This window comes from Manis pentadactyla, chromosome 3 (assembly GCF_030020395.1).
Source record: "Manis pentadactyla isolate mManPen7 chromosome 3, mManPen7.hap1, whole genome shotgun sequence".
In the NCBI taxonomy this organism is placed as follows: domain Eukaryota; kingdom Metazoa; phylum Chordata; class Mammalia; order Pholidota; family Manidae; genus Manis; species Manis pentadactyla.
Genome location: NC_080021.1, coordinates 104100951 through 104121004, shown reverse-complemented (window position 1 = coordinate 104121004; position 20054 = coordinate 104100951). Strand labels below are relative to the sequence as shown.

The 20054-nt window shown below is 38.3% G+C and overlaps 1 protein-coding gene and 1 long non-coding RNA gene across 10 annotated transcripts in view; one reads left to right on the top strand and one right to left on the bottom strand.

Moving 5' to 3' along the window:
- Positions 1-20054, top strand: part of MYO3A (myosin IIIA) — a 244873-nt gene that overhangs the window by 38375 nt on the left and 186444 nt on the right. For all 9 annotated transcript variants that reach the window (XR_008996367.1, XR_008996366.1, XM_057498238.1 and 6 more), the window contains one exon: positions 18144-18289. Coding sequence is in view for 7 of the 9 variants with exons in the window: in XM_057498238.1 (XP_057354221.1) it covers positions 18144-18289 (146 nt within the window). In the remaining 2 variants the exon portion in view is untranslated. The remainder of the gene's footprint in view (positions 1-18143; positions 18290-20054) is intronic.
- Positions 1-20054, bottom strand: part of LOC130682914 (uncharacterized) — a 28116-nt gene that overhangs the window by 7525 nt on the left and 537 nt on the right. Inside the window, exon 2 of the long non-coding RNA XR_008996368.1 lies at positions 16137-16213. This is a non-coding gene — a long non-coding RNA (uncharacterized LOC130682914). The remainder of the gene's footprint in view (positions 1-16136; positions 16214-20054) is intronic.

Sequence of the window (20054 nt, the reverse complement as noted above, 5' to 3'; positions counted from 1 at the left end):
TAGAAGAAAATGTCAGTTGTGCTGTTTTTATGTGAGATTTTTGCATGAGTGAAGATGAACATATGAGATGCTCAATGAGTATATGAATAAATGAAGGATTGAATGAGTGCTTCAAATGAGAGAAACTACTTGCCTTAATTTTTCAGTTAATTTACTTTTAATTGCTTAGCATGCATCTGTTTTAATGCTATTTAGATTCTGTTTTTAAATTATAACAGAATTATTATGAAAACCCCTGGCCTTTAAGATCAGATTCAGGTCTCTTAACCTACATATAACAGGTTCCCATATTGAGCCACTTGGCTTGGGGCTGTATTCAGCTTCCATAGATGCTTTTCACTATTAGTTTTGGGGAACTGTGGATAAACTGCCAAAATAGTTGAGGAACAAACTTTTCTAGAGTCATATCTCTGCAGTCACCATTAATGCCTTTAATCTTTTTAATTATGCTTATCAGTAAAGAACACTTCCGTTTGAAAACTCTCTGCAGCCGTTAGGAAAGGCTCTGTTATTTATTTACATTTTCTAAGGAGTGAAGGGAGGAAAAGCAATTAAAATACTGTGTTAGTATTGAAAAGTCTTAGAATTAAATTAAGGATTAAATCCTGGTGTACTGTTTCCATTGTAATACTAATTCAATTATTACTGGCCAAAAAAGTTAAAATGTGAACATAATATAAAATAGAGGGAAAGGATATATTAAGTGGTTTTTAAAAATTCCAGTGAATTCAAAAATATTTTCCATGGGATGTACCTCTTAGGATAAAAACAAAGTATAACCATTTAAGCAAAAATAAAATTAAGTAAGAGAAGCTCAAGTCACAGTTTCTTTAGTTTGTTTTCATATATCATTAGTGCTTTTTTTCCTTTTTCTTTTTTTTTAATAAGGTATCATTGGTATACAATAACGTGAGCAACATTGTGGTTACTAGATTCCCCCCCATTATCAAGTCCCCACCACACACCCCATTACAGTCACTGTCCATCAGCATAGTAAGATGCTATAGAGTCACTATTTCTCTTCTCTGTGCTATACTTCCTTCCCTGTGCCCTGCCTACATTATGTGTGCTAATCATAATGCTCCTTAATCCCCATACCCATCCCTTCTGACCCACCCTCCCCAGTCCCTTTCCCTTTGGTAACTGTTAGTCCATTCTTGAGTTCTGTGAGTCTGCTGCTGTTTTGTTCCTTCAGTTTTTGCATTATTGTTATACTCCACAGATGAGTGAAATAATTTGGTACTTATCTTTCTCCACTTATTTCACTGAACATAATACCCTCGGGCTCCATACATGGTGTTGCAAATGGTAGGATTTGCTTTCTTCTTATGGCTGAATAATATTCCATTGTGTATATGTACCACCTCTTCTTTATCCATTCATTTACTGATGGGCACTTCAGTTGCTTCCATATCTTGGCTATTTAAAATGGTGCTGTGATAAACATAGAGGTGTGATAAACATAGGGGTCTTTTTGAATTTGTGATCCTGTTTTCTTCAGGTAAATTCCTAGGAGTGGAATTCCTGGGTCAAATGGTATTTTTATTTTTAGTTTTTTGAGGAACCTCCATACTGCTTTCCACAATGGTTGAACTAATTTACATTCCCACCAGCAGTGTAGGAGGGTTCCTCTTTCTCCACATCCTCACCAACATTTGTTGTTGTTTGTCTTTTGGATGTTGGCCATCCTAACTGGTGTGAGGTGATACCTCATTGTGGTTTTAATTTGCATTTCTCTGATGATCAGCGATGTGGAGCATCTTTTCATGTGCCGATTGGCCATCTGAATTTCTTTTTTGGAGAAGTGTCTGTTCAGGTCCTCCGCCCATTCTTTAATTGGGTTATTTGCTTTTTGTTTGTTGAGGCATGTGAGCTCTTTATATATTTTGGATGTCAACCTCTTATCGAATATGTCATTTATGAATATATTCTTCCATACTGTAGGATGCCTTTTTGTTCTGTTGATGGTGTCCTTTGCTGTACAGAAGTTTTTTAGTTTGATATAGTCCCGCTTGTTCATTTTTGCTTTTGTTTCCCTTGCCCGGGGAGATATGTTCATGAAGAAAGTTGCTCATGTTTATGTCCAAGAGAGTTTTGTCTATGTTTTTTTCTAAGAGTTTTATGGTTTCATGACTTACATTTAGGTCTTTGATCTGTTTCAAATTTACTTTTGTGTATGGGGCTAGACAGTGATCCAGTTTCATTCTCTTAAATGTAGCTGTCCAGTTTTGCCAACACCAGCTGTGGAACAGGCTGTCATTTCCCCATTGTATATCCATGGCTCCTTTATCATATATTAATTGGCCATGTATGCTTGGGTTAATGTCTGGACTCTCTAGTCTGTCCCACTGGTTTGTGGGTCTGGTTTTGTGCCAGTGCCTAATTGTCTTGATAACTGTGGCTTTGTAGTAGAGCTTGAAGTTGGGGAGCATAATTGCCCCTGCTTTATTCTTCCCTCTCAGGATTACCTTTGGCTGTTTGGCGTTTTTTGTGGTTCCATATGAATTTCAGAACTATTTGTTCCCGTTCGTTGAAGAATGTTGCCGGTATTTTGATAGGGATTGCATTGAATCTGTAGATTGCTTTAGGCAGGATGGCCATTTTGACGATATTAATTCTTCCTAGCCAAGAGCATGGGATGAATTTCCATTTGTTAGTGTCCTCTTTAATTTCTCTCAAGAGTAGTTTTCAGGGTATAGGTCTTTCACTTCCTTGGTTAGGTTTATTCCTAGGTATTTTATTATTTTTGATGCAATTTTGAATGGAATTGTCTTCCTGATTTCTTTCTGCTAGTTCCTCATTAGTGTATAGGGATGCAAGAGATTTCTGTGTATTAAGTTTGTATCCTGGAACTTTTCTGAATTCAGATATTAGTTCTAGAAGTTTTGGAGTGGATTCTTTAGTTTTTTTTTTTATGTACAATATCATGTCATCTGCAAACAGTGACAGTTTAACTTCTTCCTTATTAATCTGAATGCCTTTTATTTCTTTGTGTTGTCTGATTGCCTTGGCTAGGGCCTCCAGTACTGTGTTGAATAAAGGTGGGAGAAAGCAGTCTTAGAAGAAAAGCTTTCAGCTTTTCACTGTTAAATATGATGTTGACTGTGGGTTTGTCATGTATGGCATTTGTTATGTTGAGGTACTTGCCCTCTATACCCATTTTCTTGAGAGTTTTTATCATGAATGGCTGTTGAATTTTGTCAAATGCTTTTTCCAGATCTATGGAAGTGATCATGTAATTTTTGTTCTTTTTATTGATAGAGTGGATGATGATGGATTTTTGAATGTTGTACCATCCTTGCATCCATGGGATGAATCCCTCTTGATCATGACATACGATCCTCTTGATGTGTTTTTGAAATCAGTTTGTTGAGTATTTTTGCATGTATGTTCATACAGGATATTGGTCTGTAATTTTCTTTTTTTGTGGTGTGTTTGCCTGGTTTTGGTATTAGAGTGATGCTGGCTTTATAGAATGAGTTTGGAAGTATTGCATCCTCTTCTATTTTTAGGAAAACTTTAAGGAGAATGGGTATTATGTCTTCTCTAAATGTCTGATAAAATTCAACAGTGCAGCCATCTGGTCCGGTTGTTTTGTTCTTGGGTATTTTTTTGATTCACTTTCATTGCTGGCAATTGGTCTGTTTAGATTTTCTGTTTCTTCCTTGGTCAGTCATGGAAGGTTCTATTTTTCTAGAAAGTTGTCCACTTCTTCCATGTTATCCAGGTTGTTAGCATATAGATTTTCATAGTATTCTCTAATAATTTTTTGTATTTCTGTGGTGTCCATAGGGATTTTTCCTTTCTCATTTTTGATTCTGTTTCTGTGTGTAGATTCTCTTTGTTTCTTGATAAGTCTGGCTAGGTGTTTATCTATTTTGTTTATTTTGTCAAAGAACCAGCTCTTTGTTTCATTTATTTTTTCTATTGTTTTATTCTTCTCAATTTTATTTATTTCTTCTCTGACCTTTATTATGTCCCTCCTTCTACTGACTTGGCCTCATTTGTTGTTCTTTTCTAGTTTCAATAATTGTGAATTTAGACTGTTCTTTGGAGATTGTTCTTCCTTCTTTAAATAGGCCTGGATTGCTATATACTTTCCTCTTAGAACTGCCTTTGCTGCGTCCCACAAAAGTTAGGTCATTGCGCTGTTGTTTTCATTTGTCTCCATATATTGCTTGATTTCTGTTTTATTTTGGTCATTGATCCATTGATTATTTAGGAGCATGTTGTTAAGCCTCCATGTGTTTGTGAGCCTTTTTGTTTTCTTTGTACAATTTATTTCTAGTTTCATACCTTTGTGGTCTGAGAAGTTGGTTGGTAGAATTTCAATCTTTTTGAATTTGCTGAGGCTCTTTATGTGGCTAGTATGTGGTCTATTCTGAAAAATGTTCCATGTGAACTAGAGTAGAATATGTATCCTGCTGGTTTTCGGTGGTGTGTTCTTTATATGTCTGTTAGGTCCATCTGTTCTAATGTGTTGTTTAGTGCCTCTGTCTTCTTACTTATTTTCTGTCTGGTTGATCTGTCCTTTGGAGTATGTTGAAGTCTCCTAAAATGAATGCATTGCATTCTATTTCCTCCTTTAATTCTGTTAGTATTTGTTTCACATATGTAGGTGCTCCTGTGTTGGGTGCATAGATATTTAGAATGGTTATATCCTGTTGTTGGACTGACCCCTTTATGATTATGTAATGTCCTTCTTTGTCTCTTGTGACTTTCTTTGTTTTGAAGTCTTATTTTGTCTGATTCAAGTACTGAAAAACCTGCTTTTCTTTCCCTAATGTTTGTATGAAATATCTTTTTCCATCCCTTCACTTTTAGTGTGTATATGTCTTTGGGTTTGAAGTGAGTCTCTTTTAGGCAGCATATAGATGGGTCTTGCTTTTTTTTTTTTTTTTTTTAGGGCATCTCTCATATTTATTGATCAAATGGTTGTTAACGACAATAAAATTCTGTATAGGGGAGTCAATGCTCAATGCACAATCATTAATCCACCCCAAGCCTAATTTTCGTCAGTCTCAAATCTTCTGAGGCATAACAAACAAGTTCTTACATGTAGAACAAATTCTTACACAATGAATAAGTTACACAGTGAACAGTACAAGGGCAGTCATCACAGAAACTTTTGGTTTTGCTCATGCCTTATGAACTATAAACAGTCAGTTCAAATATGAATACTCATTTGGTTTTTATACTTGATTTATATGTGGATACCACATTTCTCTCTTTATTATTATTATTTTTAATAAAATGCTGAAGTGGTAGGTAGATACAAGATAAAGGTAGAAAACATAGTTTAGTGTTGTAAGAGAGCAAATGTAGATGATCAGGTGTGTGACTGTAGACTATGTGTTAATCCAAGCTAGACAAGGGCAATAAAACATCCACGTATGCAGAAGATTTCTCTCAGAACAGGGGGGGTGAGGTTCTAAGCCTCACCTCTGTTGATCCACAATTTCTCACCTGATGGCCCCCCTGCGACTGTGCCTGTCTTAGGTTGTTCCTCCCTTGAGGAATCTTACCCGTCTCTGGCTAACCAGTCATCTTCCGGGGCCATACAGGGAAATGTAAAGTTGGTAAGTGAGAGAGAAGCCTTATTGTTTGAAAAGGTTAGCTTTTTACTTCTTTGCATATTTATGCCCTGTAGCTTCTATGCCCAGCATTTGTCTTGAGGTATCTTTACCACTTGGAAGAATTATGATACTTGGTAAATTTGATATGAGGCACGAATTCTATTTAAGTGTTGTAATTAGGAAGGAAGAAGAAAAGCTATAGAAGTAGCAGGCGGAAGAAAACATGGGAAGATTGATTATTTCTTTGACATATCTTCTTGTAGAGTAACTTCAGCATGTATAGGTTTTAAGCTACTACTTAAATTGCGCACACACATTAACATAATAGGAGTATAGTTACATAACCAAAGCATATCTGTAATTACCAGCCATCTCCAGTGAAACCAAGAAAACCAGTTAGGCACCTTAGGCATTTGTGAAAACTTATCTATGATATGGTGGATATTGTCCAACTGAACTTGAACAGTCTGAGAGAAATCAGACAAATTAAAACAACCCATTCCTGGGGAATGTTCACATCCCTTATGTTCTTTTAACAGTAAATACTCTGTAGTTGTAAGATTTTGGAGCGCTACAATTTTCACTTTTCCTAATTCTTGGTTGACTTCCAACAGTATAGATCCAGTCAAATTTGTTGTTTTACTGTATGCACAGGCCAGCTTAGATATCTCCTTCCTCATTCCCATGGCAAGTCCAGGAACTGGTGGGATGAGTGCATCTACAGCTGTAGCAGTGCGTGGATCTTTGTTGGGGTTTTTTGATGATCATCTTCTGGCATGAGTCTTCCAGAGAGTGCTGATGTTGGAAGTTCTCTTTCATATCGTATCTTAGTTCATTTTCAGGGTAGCCCAATTAGGCTTTGATCCTCTGTATAAACACAAACAGACCCTTTGCCTACACTTTTATATGCCCTTTATACCCTTGTGTAGACCTCATTGGAGGTTACCACACAGGAACTGCCCTTTTTTTTTTTGTTTGGTTTTGTTTTGCTTTGTTTTTGGTATCACTAATCTACACTTACATGATGAATATTATGTTTACTAGGCTCTCCCCTATACCATGTCTCCCCTATAAACCTCTTTACAGTCACTGTCCATCAGCATAGCAAAATGTTGTAGAATCACTACTTGCCTTCTCTGTGTTGTACAGCCCTCCCTTTTCTCCTACCCCCCCATGCATGTTAATCTTAATACCTCCCTACTTCTCCCCCCGCCTTATCCCTCCCTACCCACCCATCCTCCCCAGTACCTTTCCCTTTGGTACCTGTTAGTCCATTCTTGAGTTCTGTGATTCTGGTGCTGTTTTGTTCCTTCAGCTTTTCCTTTGTTCTTATATTCCACAGGTAAGTGAAATCATTTGGTATTTCTCTTTCTCCGCTTGGCTTGTTTCACTGAGCATAATACCCTCCAGCTCCATCCATGTTGCTGCAAATGGTAGGATTTGCCCTCTTCTTATGGCTGAGTAGTATTCCATTGTGTATATGTATAACATTTTCTTTATCCATTCATCTATTGATGGACATTTAGGTTGCTTCCAATTCTTGTCTATTGTAAATAGTGCTGCGATAAACATAGGGGTGCACTGATCTTTCTCATACTTGATTGCTGCATTCTTAGGGTAAATTCCTAGGAGTGCAATTCCTGGGTCAAATGGTAGGTCTATTTTGAGCATTTTGATGTACCTCCATACTGCTTTCCACAATGGTTGAACTAACTTACATTCCCACCAGCAGTGTAGGAGGGTTCCCCTTTCTCCACAGCCTCGCCAACATTTGTTGTTGTTTGTCTTTTGGATGGCAGCCATCCTTACTGGTGTGAGGTGATACCTCATTGTAGTTTTAATTTGCATTTCTCTGGTAATTAACGATGTGGAGCATCTTTTCATGTGTCTGTTGGCCATCTGTATTTCTTTTTTGGAGAACTGTCTGTTCAGTTCCTCTGCCCATTTTTTAATTGGGTTATTTGTTTTTTGTTTGTTGAGGCGTGTGAGCTCTTTATATATTCTGGAGGTCAAGCCTTTATCGGATGTGTCATTTTCAAATATATTCTCCCATACTGTAGGGATCCTTTTTGTTCTATTGATGGTGTCTTTTGCTGTACAGAAGCTTTTCAGCTTAATATAGTCCCACTTACTCATTTTTGCTGTTGTTTTCCTTGCCTGGGGAGATATGTTCAAGAAGAGGTCACTCATGTTTATGTCTAAGAGGTTTTTGCCTCTGTTTTCTTCCAAGAGTTTAATGGTTTCATGACTTACATTCAGGTCTTTGATCCATTTTGAGTTTACTTTTGTATATGGGGTTAGACAATGGTCCAGTTTCATTCTCCTACATGTAGCTGTCCAGTTTTGCCAGCACCACCTGTTGAAGAGACTGTCATTTCGCCATTGTATGTCCATGGCTCCTTTATCTAATATTAATTGACCATATATGTCTGGGTTAATGTCTGGATTCTCTAGTCTGTTCCATTGGTCTGTGGCTCTGCTCTTGTGCCAGTACCAAATTGTCTTGATTACTATGGCTTTATAGTAGAGCTTGAAGTTGGGGAGTGAGATCCCACCTACTTTATTCTTCTTTCTCAGGATTGCTTTGGCTATTCGGGGTCTTTGGTGTTTCCATATGAATTTTTGAATTATTTGTTCCAGTTCATTGAAGAATGTTGCTGGTAGTTTCATAGGGATTGCATCAAATCTGTATATTGCTTTGGGCAGGATGGCCATTTTGACGATATTAATTCTTCCTAACCACGAGCATGGGATGAGTTTCCATCTGTTAGTGTCCCCTTTAATTTATCTTAAGAGTGACTTGTAGTTTTCAGAGTATAAGTCTTTCACTTCTTTGGTTAGGTTTATTCCTAGGTATTTTATTTTTTTTGATGCAATTGTGACTGGAGTTGTTTTCCTGATTTCTCTTTCTGTTGGTTCATTGTTAGTATATAGGAAAGCCACAGATTTCTGTGTGTTGATTTTGTATCCTGCAACTTTGCTGTATTCCGATATCAGTTCTAGTAGTTTTGGGGTGGAGTCTTTAGGGTTTTTTATGTACAGTATCATGTCATCTGCAAATAGTGACAGTTTAACTTCTTCTTTACCAATCTGGATTCCTTGTATTTCTTTGTTTTGTCTGATTGCCGTGGCTAGGACCTCCAGTACTATGTTAAATAACAGTGGAGAGAGTGGGCATCCCTGTCTAGTTCCCGATCTCAGAGGAAATGCTTTCAGCTTCTCGCTGTTCAATATAATGTTGGCTGTGGGTTTATCATAGATGGCCTTTATTATGTTGAGGTACTTGCCCTCTATTCCCATTTTGCTGAGAGTTTTTATCATGAATGGATGTTGAACTTTGTCAAATGCCTTTTTCAGCATCTATGGAGATGATCATGTGGTTTTTGTCTTTCTTTTTGTTGATGTGGTGGATGATGTTGATGGACATTCGAATGTTGTACCATCCTTGCATCCCTGGGATGAATCCCACTTGGTCATGGTGTATGATCCTTTTGATGTATTTTTGAATTCGGTTTGCTAATATTTTGTTGAGTATTTTTGCATCTACGTTCATCAGGGATATTGGTCTGTAGTTTTCTTTTTTGGTGGGGTCTTTGCCTGGTTTTGGTATTAGGGTGATGTTGGCTTCATAGAATGAGTTTGGGAGTATCCCCTCCTCCTCTATTTTTTGGAAAACTTTAAGGAGAATGGGTATTATGTCTTCCCTGTATGTCTGATAAAATTCCGAGGTAAATCCATCTGGCCCGGGGGTTTTGTTCTTTGGTAGTTTTTTGATTACCGCCTCAATTTCGTTGCTGGTAATTGGTCTGTTTAGATTTTCTGTTTCTTCGTGGGTCAATCTTGGAAGGTTGTATTTTTCTAGGAAGTTGTCCATTTCTCCTAGGTTTCCCAGCTTGTTAGCATATAGGTTTTCATAGTATTCTCCGATAATTCTTTGCATTTCCGTGGGGTCCGTCGTGATTTTTCCTTTCTCGTTTCTGATACTGTTGATTTGTGTTGACTCTTTTCTTCTTAATAAGTCTGGCTAGAGGCTTATCTATTTTGTTTATTTTCTCGAAGAACCAGCTCTTGGTTTCATTGATTTTTGCTATTGTTTTATTCTTCTCAATTTTATTTATTTCTTCTCTGATCTTTATTATGTCCCTCCTTCTGGTGACCTTAGGCCTCATCTGTTCTTCTTTTTCCAATTTCGATAATTGTGACATTAGACCATTCATTTGGGATTGCTCTTCCTTTTTTAAATATGCTTGGATTGCTATATACTTTCCTCTTAAGACTGCTTTTGCTGTGTCCCACAGAAGTTGGGGCTTAGTGTTGTTGTCATTTGTTTCCATATATTGCTGGATCTCCATTTTGATTTGGTCATTGATCCATTGATTATTTAGGAGCGTGTTGTTAAACCTCCATGTGTTTGTGAGCCTCTTTGCTTTCTTTGTACAGTTTATTTCTAGTTTAATGCCTTTGTGGTCTGAAAAGTTGGTTGGTAGGATTTCAATCTTTTGGAATTTTCTGAGGCTCTTTTTGTGGCCTAGTATGTGGTCTATTCTGGAGAATGTTCCATGTGCACTTGAGAAGAATGTATATCCTGTTGCTTTTGGATGTAGAGTTCTATAGATGTCTATTAGGTCCATCTGCTCTACTGTGTTGTTCAGTGCTTCCGTGTCCTTACTTATTTTCTGCACGGTGGGTCTATCCTTTGGGGTGAGTGGTGTGTTGAAGTCTCCTAGAATGAATGCATTGCAGTCTATTTCCCCCTTTAGTTCTGTTAGTATTTGTTTCACATATGCTGGTGCTCCTGTGTTGGGTGCATATATATTTAGAATGGTTATATCCTCTTGTTTGACTGAGCCCTTTATCATTATGTAGTGTCCTTCTTTATCTCTTGTTACTTTCTTTGTTTTGAAGTCTATTTTGTCTGATATTAGTACTGCAACCCCTGCTTTCTTCTCGCTGTTGTTTGCTTGAAATATGTTTTTCCATCCCTTGACTTTTAGTCTGTACATGTCTTTGGGTTTGAGGTGAGTTTCTTGTAAGCAGCATATAGATGGGTCTTGCTTTTTTATCCATTCTGTTACTCTGTGTCTTTTGATTGGTGCATTCAACCCATTAACATTTAGGGTGACTATTGAAAGATATGTACTGATTGCCATTGCAGGCTTTAAATTCGTGGTTACCAAAGGTTCAAGGTTAGCCTCTTTAGTATCTTACTGAGTAACTTAGCTCGCTTATTGAGCTGTTATATACACTGTCTGGAGATTCTTTTCTTCTCTCCCTTCTTGTTCCTCCTCCTTGATTCTTCATATGTTGGGTGTTTTGTGCTGTGCTCTTTCTTGGAGTGCTCCCATCTAGAGCAGTCCCTGTAAGATGTTCTGTAGAGGTGGTTTGTGGAAAGCAAATTCCCTCAGCTTTTGTTTGTCTGGGAATTGTTTAATCCCACCGTCATATTTGAATGATAGTCGTGCTGGATACAGTATCCTTGGTTCAAGGCCCTTCTGTTTCATTGTATTAAATATATCATGCCATTCTCTTCTGGCCTGTAGGGTTTCTGTTGAGAAGTCTGATGTTAGCCTGATGGGTTTCCCTTTATAGGTGACCTTTTTCTCTCTAGCTGCCTTTAACACTCTTTCCTTGTCCTTGATCTTTGCCATTTTAATTATTATGTGTCTTGGTGTTGTCCTTCTTGGATCCTTTCTGTTGGGGGTTCTGTGTATTTCCGTGGTCTGTTCGATTAATTCCTCCCCCAGTGTGGGGAAGTTTTCAGCAATTATTTCTTCTAAGATACTTTCCATCTCTTTTCCTCTCTCTTCTTCTTCTGGGACCCCTATAATACGGATATTGTTCCTTTTGGATTGGTCACACAGTTCTCTTAATATTGTTTCATTCCTGGAGATCCTTTTGTCTCTCTCTATGTCACCTTCTATGCGTTCCTGTTCTCTGATTTCAATTCCATCAATGGCCTCTTGCATCCTATCCATTCTGCTTATAAACCCTTCCAGAGTTTGTTTCATTTCTGCGATCTCCTTTCTGGCATCTGTGATCTCCTTCTGGACTTCATCCCATTTCTCTTGCGTATTTCTCTGCATCTCTGTCAGCATATTTATGATTCTTATTTTGAATTCTTTTTCAGGAAGACTGGTTAGGTCTGTCTCCTTCTCTGGTGTTGTCTCTGTGATCTTTGTCTGCCTGTAGCTTTGCCTTTTCATGGTGATAGGAATAGTCTGCAGAGCTGGGATGAGTGACGGCTGGAAGGACTTCCTTTCTTGTTGGTCTGTGGCCCTCCTCTCCTGGGAGAACAGCGGCCTCTAGTGGCTTGTGCTGGGCAGCTGCGTGCAGACAGGGTTTCTGCTTCCTGCCCGGCTGCTATGGAGTTTATCTCCACTGTTGCTGTGGGCTTGGCCTGGCGCGGGCAGCTACTCCAAGATGGTGGAGTCGCGTTGGAGCAGGAGTGGCTGGGAGGCTATTTATCTCCGTAAGGGGCCTCCCTGCTCCCTGCAGCCCAGGGGTTAGGGTGCCCAGAGATCCCCGGATTCCCTACCTCTGGATTAAGTGACCCGCCGTGTCCCTTTAAGACTTCCAAAAAGCACCCGCCAAAACAAAACAACGACCACCAAAAAAAAAAAAAGAAAAAGAAAAAAAATTTTAAATTAAAAAAAAAAAGGTGGTCGTTCGTTTTTCTTTATTCTCCAGTGCCAGCCTCAGGCCTCTGCTCACCGGTCTTTCTGCCCTGTTTCCCTAGTATTGGGGTCCCTATCCCTTTAAGACTTCCAAAAAGCGCTCGCCAAAACAAAACAGCAAAAAAGCAAAAAAAAAAAAAAATGGTCGCGCACTTTTCTTATGTCCTCCGGCACCCGGCCTCCAGTGCCTGCTCACTGTTCTTGCTGCCCTGTTTTCCTAGTATCGAGGGCCCTGCACTCTGGCCCGGATGGCTGGGGCTGGGTGTTCGGCAGTCCTGGGCTCCGTCTCCCTCCCGCTCTGCCTATTCTTCTCCCGCACCGGGAGCTGGGGGGAGGGGCGCTCGGCTCCCGCGGGGCTGGGGCTTGTATCTTACCCCCTTCGCGAGGCGCTGGGTTCTCTCAGGTGCGGATGTGGTCTGGATATTGTCCTGTGTCCTCTGGTCTTTATTCTAGGAAGGGTTGTCTTTGTTATATTTTCATAGATATATGTTGTTTTGGGAGGAGATTTCCGCTGCTCTACTCACGCCGCCATCTTCCGCCCCTCTGGGGTCTTGCTTTTTTATCCATGCTATAACTCTGTGTCTTTTGATTGGTGCATTCCTTCCATTTACATTTAGGGTGATTATCAATACATATGTACTTATTGCCTTTGCAGGCTTTGGATTTGTGGTTACCAAAGGTTCAAGGGCAGCTTCTTTACTATCTAGCAGTCTACTTTATCTCACTTACATGCTATTATAAACACCCATCCAGATGATGCTTTTTTCTCTCCCTGCTTTTTCTTTCTCCTCCATTCTTTATATGTTAGGTGTCATATTCTGTACTCTTTGTGTATTCCTTGACTGACTTTGTGGGTAGCTGATTTAATTTTGCATTTGGTTAATATTTAATTGGTCTACTTCCTTTACTGTGGTTTTATTTCTCTGGTGACAGCTATTTGGTCTTAGGCACACTTCCATCTAGTGCAGTCCCTTTAAAATACACTGTAGAGATGTTTTGTGGGAGGTAAATTCCCTCTATTTTTGCTTATCTGGGAATTGTTTAATCCCTCCTTCAAATTTAAATGATAATCTTGCTGGGTAGAGTATTCTTGGTTTGAGGCCCTTCTTTTTCATTGCTGTTAATGTATCATGCCACTCCCTTCTGGCCTGTAAGGTTTCTGCTGAGAAGTCTGATGATAGCCTGATGGGTTTTCCTTTGTAGGTTATCTCTTTTCTCTCTCTGGCTGCTTTTAATACTCTGTCCTTGTCCTTGATCATTGCCATTTTAATTATTATATGTCTTGGTGTTGTCCTCCTTGGGTCCCTTGTATTGGGACTTCCATAGCCTGAGAGACTGTTTCCTTCCCTAGACTGGGGAAATTTTCAGCAATTACTTGTTTGAAGATACTTTCTATCACTTTTTCTCTCTCTTCTTCTTCTGGTACCCCTGTAATGCAAATATTGCTGTGCATTTGGATTGATCACATAGTTCTCTTAATATTCTTTTACTTCTAGAGCTTCTTTTATCTCTCTCTGCCTCAGCTTCTCTGTATTCCTGTTCTTTGATTTCTGTTCCATTTACTATCTCCTCTAACCCACCTAAATGCTTTTAAATCCCTCCTTTGTTTGTTTCATTTCAGTTATCTCCATCCTGAATTCATCCTTTAGCTCTTGAGTGTTTTTGTGTAGCTGCATTAGCTGGCTTATGACTTTTATTTGGAATTATATTTTAGGAATATTGGTGATTTTGGTCTCACTGAGCCCTCTTTCTGGTGTTTGAGGGATTTTGGTTTGAACAAGGTTATTATGCCTTTTCATAGTCCTGGAGCAATGGGAGTGGTTGCAGGTGAGTGGCATGGTTGTCAGGTGGGAGGAGAAAGTCCCTTCCTGCTTGCTGGTCACTGTGCCTGTCTCCACTGTGCTGGTTAACTGTGCACAGGGACCTGCCTCTGGGTTAATCAACTAAACTGCTGTGGGTGGGGTGGCCCTCGGGATGGCCTAGGGTGATGACTGTGGTTCAGGCAAGTCATGCAGGTTCTGCCGCCATAACAGAGCCCATTTGTGGTATCATTGCCCGTCTCTGCTATCTGTGCTGCTCAACCATGCACAGGGGAAGTGGCTGTGGGCGGAGCTGCCCTCCGGCTAGTCTTTAGCAATGGCAGGGACCGCTGGTCTGCATGTAGTTGCCAGCCAGGAGGAAGGAGCAACAGACTGCTTATCGTGGTTAGGTGCCTCGGGGCTGTGTTGCCAACCAGAAGCATAGGGCACCTGAAGCTACTGAAAGTTCCCAGCCTGCTGGATGGAGTATGCCAGGATGATTTTGTCCACCTGTTCCTTCTCCTAAACCCTTGCCCCTTTAGCAGCCCTCTGACTGTTGAGAGTTCCTTAAAGCACCTGCTTTTCTTTTGTCCCAGGACAGCCAGTTGTGGGAACCTGTTTGCAGTCTTAGTCTCAGACTTTGGTTTTCAGCCCCTCTACTCTCCAGAGTACAATGTGGGTCTGTGCTCCCAGGGTAGATTTCTAGGGCTGGGTATTTAGCAGTCCTGTGCTTCCACTCCCTCCCCTCTCTGATTCTCTTCCTTACACCTGTGAGCTGGGCTGGGGGTAGTGCTTGGGTCCCTGCGGGTTACGGCTTTTCACTTTACCCTTTTCCATGAGATGTTGACTTCTCCCAGATGTAGACTTTCTGATATACTGTTACTTCTGGTTAGTCTTTCAGGAATAGTTGTATTTGCTGTATTTTCAAAATATATGTGGTTTGGGGAGGAGATTTCTGCCACACTAGTCATGCCACCATCTGTTCTCCTTCTTCATTACTAGTGTTTTTAAAAGCTCATAAAAATTTTAATGGGAAATTAATACAGTATATCTATAATATCAACATTGCATCATATTCACATGCCTTAAAGTTAATATAATAAATAGTATAATATATAATACTATAATATAATAAATAATTAATAGTCTGGCTTTATATTTTTCATATGCTAGTTTATTGTAGTAAAGCTATTATTGTATGTTTAAGTTTGCCATTTAGTAAAAGTAATTTTGATTGTGGATCCTGGCACCACTGTTTTAGTAAAAGGAAATATTTTTTATCTATCTAAAATTTGTTTTATATATTAACTGATTTAATTTTGTATTAAATGAGTTAATTATTCAAATTGACACTTCTTAACATGTAACCCGCAGACGTTTTACTGATAAGTCATTGTTTTTTATTAATAAGCCTACCGTAGGGCAACAAGGTTTGGAATTTCTTCTGTGGTGAGCAATCAATAGACACCATATAAAAGAGAAAGGTTCAGTGTTGTCTTTTCAAGCTGTCATGTAATGTATGTTTGAGATTCTGTACATATTCTATTCATCTCTCTGTAATAAGCATTTTCCGAAGTTGTGAATGATTAGAAGTATTTCAATAAATTTCTACTCTTCTAGAATTTTTGAAGAATAAATTTGGATAAACACCCATCTAGTTAATGAAGATATCATATGTATACTAGCTCTAGGTTATTAATGATAGATTTCTAGGAATTAGAAGTAAGGTAAAAAAATTTAGTATATTCTCCATAATTAATGGTATAGGATTTTGCAATGGTTTTTTGGTCCCTAAGGTGAACTTGTTGAAATCAGTTATCAGTTGAAAAGTGAAATTTTTGATTTCACATTTTTAAATTAAATTCAAGACCAAAGGTAGCATTTCTTGGTTACATAAAGCCATCCTTTCCAAACTGGAGTATGTATCAGGATGAAGCAGACAAGGGAAATAATTATTGTTGTAGGTGACCCTATAGCTTATTGTACAAGCCAAGACACTTCTCAGAGTGAAAGGGTATGATATTTGTAATGACTGGAAAAGAAAGCATAAACCAAGCTGTCGCAGGAAAATTTGGGCATAGATTTACCCAAGCCTTGGGAAGATATTCCTGGACCACATGTGTGAAGTTGTTAAATAATGAATTTTCCTGAAGCAACAATCTTGCTAGAAAAAAAAAAGATGGGTCAAAAAACATTTTTATTCTAAAGCAGACAAAGGTATACTACAGAAAGGAAAATTCATAGATTGTATTTTTTACTTCTAACGGCTTTATCAAGATAGAATGCACATGCTGTGTAATTCACTTGTGTTCAGCTTAATGATTTTTTAAGTGCATATTTGCAGGATTGTGCAGTTAACCATCACAATCTAATTTCAGAACATTTTTATTCCTCCTAAAAGAAACCCCATACTCCTTCAGAGTCACTCCCCATCCAAACTCTCCTACACTAGGCCACCACTAATCTGTTTTCTGTTTGTGTATTTGCCTGTTCTGGGCATTTCGTATCAGTGTAGTCATATGATATGTGGCCCTGTGTTGGCTTCGTTCTTTTAGCATTCATCCACAATGTAACAGGTGTCAGCATTCTGTGCCTTGTGATGGCGGGATAATATGCCATTGTATGTGTGCACCACATTTTATTCATGAGCAGGGGATAGGTTGCTTCTAGTTTTGGGCTATTAATGAATAATACTTCTATGAGTATTTAACATATTAAATATGAAATTTGAAGAGAAAACTTGGGACTCTTATGCTTGCACCTGATATTTCAGGCTGTGCTCTGATTCGGCATTTACCTTCCCATGATGTTACAAATACTTTGGTTGGAAAAGTTGAGAAGTGTTGTGTAAGATCTTGTCACCATCATCATACTCTCAGTTGGGAAACTATATTCTCTCTTCTCTTTCTATATATATGATTTATATATGTCTGTATTTATTATTGGCCTTCATGTGTTTAGAAATGGATTGGTTCACAGCTATCTTGTTTATTTGCCCATAAGCTCACCACCCAATCTAGAACCAGAATGTTACCAATAGCAAAATTTGCCTCTATGCTCTTCCTCTATCCCACCATCTGGCTTCCTCCTAGAGTAACTCTTGTCCTATGTATTGTGTTTATCATTACTTGCCTTTTATTTTTCCTCACACTCATAAATTTATACTTATATTCTTTTCTGCCATTGCCATTAGTATCAGGTATGAATAAAGATATACTTATGAAGGATTTACCCTTCCTGGGTGACATGTATGTAAATGATACCAACTAAACTGTGGTGTGTCAACACAAGGGCTTGTTAATGTGTTAAGTCTGACGTTAAGTAGAGTGAGAAAGGTGAAATACTGTTCCAGACAGAGGCCTTACTTTTCTTTCCCTTTATGGGTCATTTCATAGTACTGTAGTCCAGTGATAAAACTCTAACTTGCCATTATCCCCAAGTCATTTTTTATTTGTTCTATGGGTTGGCATTCACAAAATGTAAAGGTTTTAAAAAATAGTTTAAAATGTATAGTTGAATACTCTTTAGTGATCACTGACATAATTGTTTGTAGTCCATCTGTATATTTACATATTTTAAAATAAATTCTGAAGTAATTAATAATTCTTATATGTAATACTACTTTACAATACTGAAAAAAATTTCCCTTTTCTCTTGTCTCTCAATCACATCCTTTGATTAGTGAACTTTTTTTGAAATTCATTACAGTTATGTTTTTTATCTTTGCCAAGATAAATGTCTTCATTCACACTTAAAAGGTCTGTGGAGTGGCTATCCTCTGACAAGCCTTAGCTGTCCATTTAATCCCATCCTTTCCATGTGGGACACTGTTTCTTTTCCCTTTCTGTTTTGCATTTTCAGAAACATTCCTTTTCATAGGCTTCTTCTTTGATATTTGCAGCCTGCTAAGATATTCTCTGCTCTCAGCATACAAATACTTACTAATAATTTGAGCTTTTATTTTCCTAAGTCACTGCCTTTTCTCATAGTTGTCAAACCTCATCAGTTTGAACTCTGAAACATTGCTCCAAACATTTGCTGCATGTTTGTTAAAATCATAAGCTTCACCATTTTTTTTCCTAATTTTCTACTAGGTGATTGCATGTGAACAGCAATTAGATACCACGTATGATGCCAGATGTGACACATGGTCCATGGGGATCACGGCTATTGAGCTAGGTGATGGAGATCCCCCACTAGCTGACCTGCATCCCATGCGAGCACTCTTCAAAATACCAAGGTGAGAGGACTAGTGTGGGGCCCAGTACCAGCATTGTATCTTTCTTCCTCCAGTCATTGAGTGCTCTCATGGAAACAATGTAGTTCAGCAAGTTAGGAGCAGAATGTCCTGGAATGTCATTCTGCTTCTTCCAAAACACTGTATTTGTTCAATAGTTTCAGTTCCCTGTTGTAAGTGAAGGAGCTTGCTGTTGACACTCAGTGTGTCTTTTTTCTTTTGCAAGGATTTGACCTCTGAAAACAGCAATTCCTCCCACTCTGTCTGCTCCCAAATCAGTCTTGAGGCTCTCTTGTCCATGGCCAATGCAGCATGACTTGTTCTGTCTCACTCTATCAGTCAAATAATTTTTTGACTACTTGCTAAGACTTCCCTTTGTTTATAACTTTAAAATAATGTTAAGAAAGTTATAAATGTACTGATAAAATAATAATTTAAAATATTCTCATGTTTGAATAATTTAATGTAAAACAGTTAACTTAGAAGGACGATTTCTTTGGAGTCATGAAAGCACTTTCCTCTCTGAAGCCCCCTCTGCTTCCATGTATATATTGACAAACTTTCTCCTGCTTATCCTGTAACTATTCAAATGCTATTTTGTATGTGCTTTGGTTAGTTCCCAGATATATCAGAAAACTGATGTGAAAAGTCTGCCTGTTTATTATTTTGTTATCTTTTTGAAGAGTTTCTTAAGGATTTGCCCTAATTCTAATGGATTGCACACACAGGGCCTATAGACAGGGGTCCAGGGCAGAGTGCTAAGGTGGCAAGTTATAGTTTGTTACCATGCTCTACATTAAAACAAATATTGTGGTCCTGGTGCCTATAATCATTTGTACAAAGCCCTAGCAGTGAGTGTTTGTTTATGTTGGGGGTGGAAGGTAGTTTTCTAGTCCTAAAGAAATAATGCCAATATGTTGTATTCATTTCCAAATAGATTCATTTTTAATATGTGGCATGGAGTTCAGTCAGTATAAAACCAAAGCATGTGAACATGTTTTTAATTTTGCCTTTGAATTTCCTATCTTATGTATGTGTTCTGAATTATAATACCTTAGATATATGTCATCCTTTGCATAATTTCAATGTATGTCTCAGATATTACTGGTTGTAAAATATACTGCTTATTTGGTAAATAGGAAACAAGGTTACAAAAAAGAACAAAAACCTATTCTATACCAATCTAAAACATTTCATTAAAAAATGAGGAAAATAAAAAAAAAATCTACATTTCCTAGCTCCTACTGTCATTCAATATATAAGATGGATCTCTGTACATTCTGAGCCATTGTAATCATTGTTTTAAACAGCCAGTTAGCCTAATGCTGTCATTCTTGGTGATTGTGCCCACATGGAGCAGGAATGACATTGTCAACACATGCAAGGCACTTCTGGAAACTGCATCATATTAGTCATTTCTTATTGCTTCTACAACCAGTGTATCTCTAAAGCCAAATTCTTAGAATATTAACAGTAGACAAATTTAGAAAGAAGGGATCTGAAAAGCTACCCGGTTCTGAGTGTTCTAATATCATCAAAACTTCATTATACTCAAAGCAAGCCAATAAATCTCTTCCAAAGGAAATTTTCAGGACAAAAAACAAAACAAGATTGTTGGAGATAAGAATTGCCTCTTTTACTGTGCAAATCGACAATCTTGAACGAGGTCTGAAGATTGTAAAATGAGCTTTAGGCCTGATCCAGGGCAGATGAGTAGCTGCACTTTTCTTTAATGAGCCTGTACAAACTGTACATTAATTTCATTATA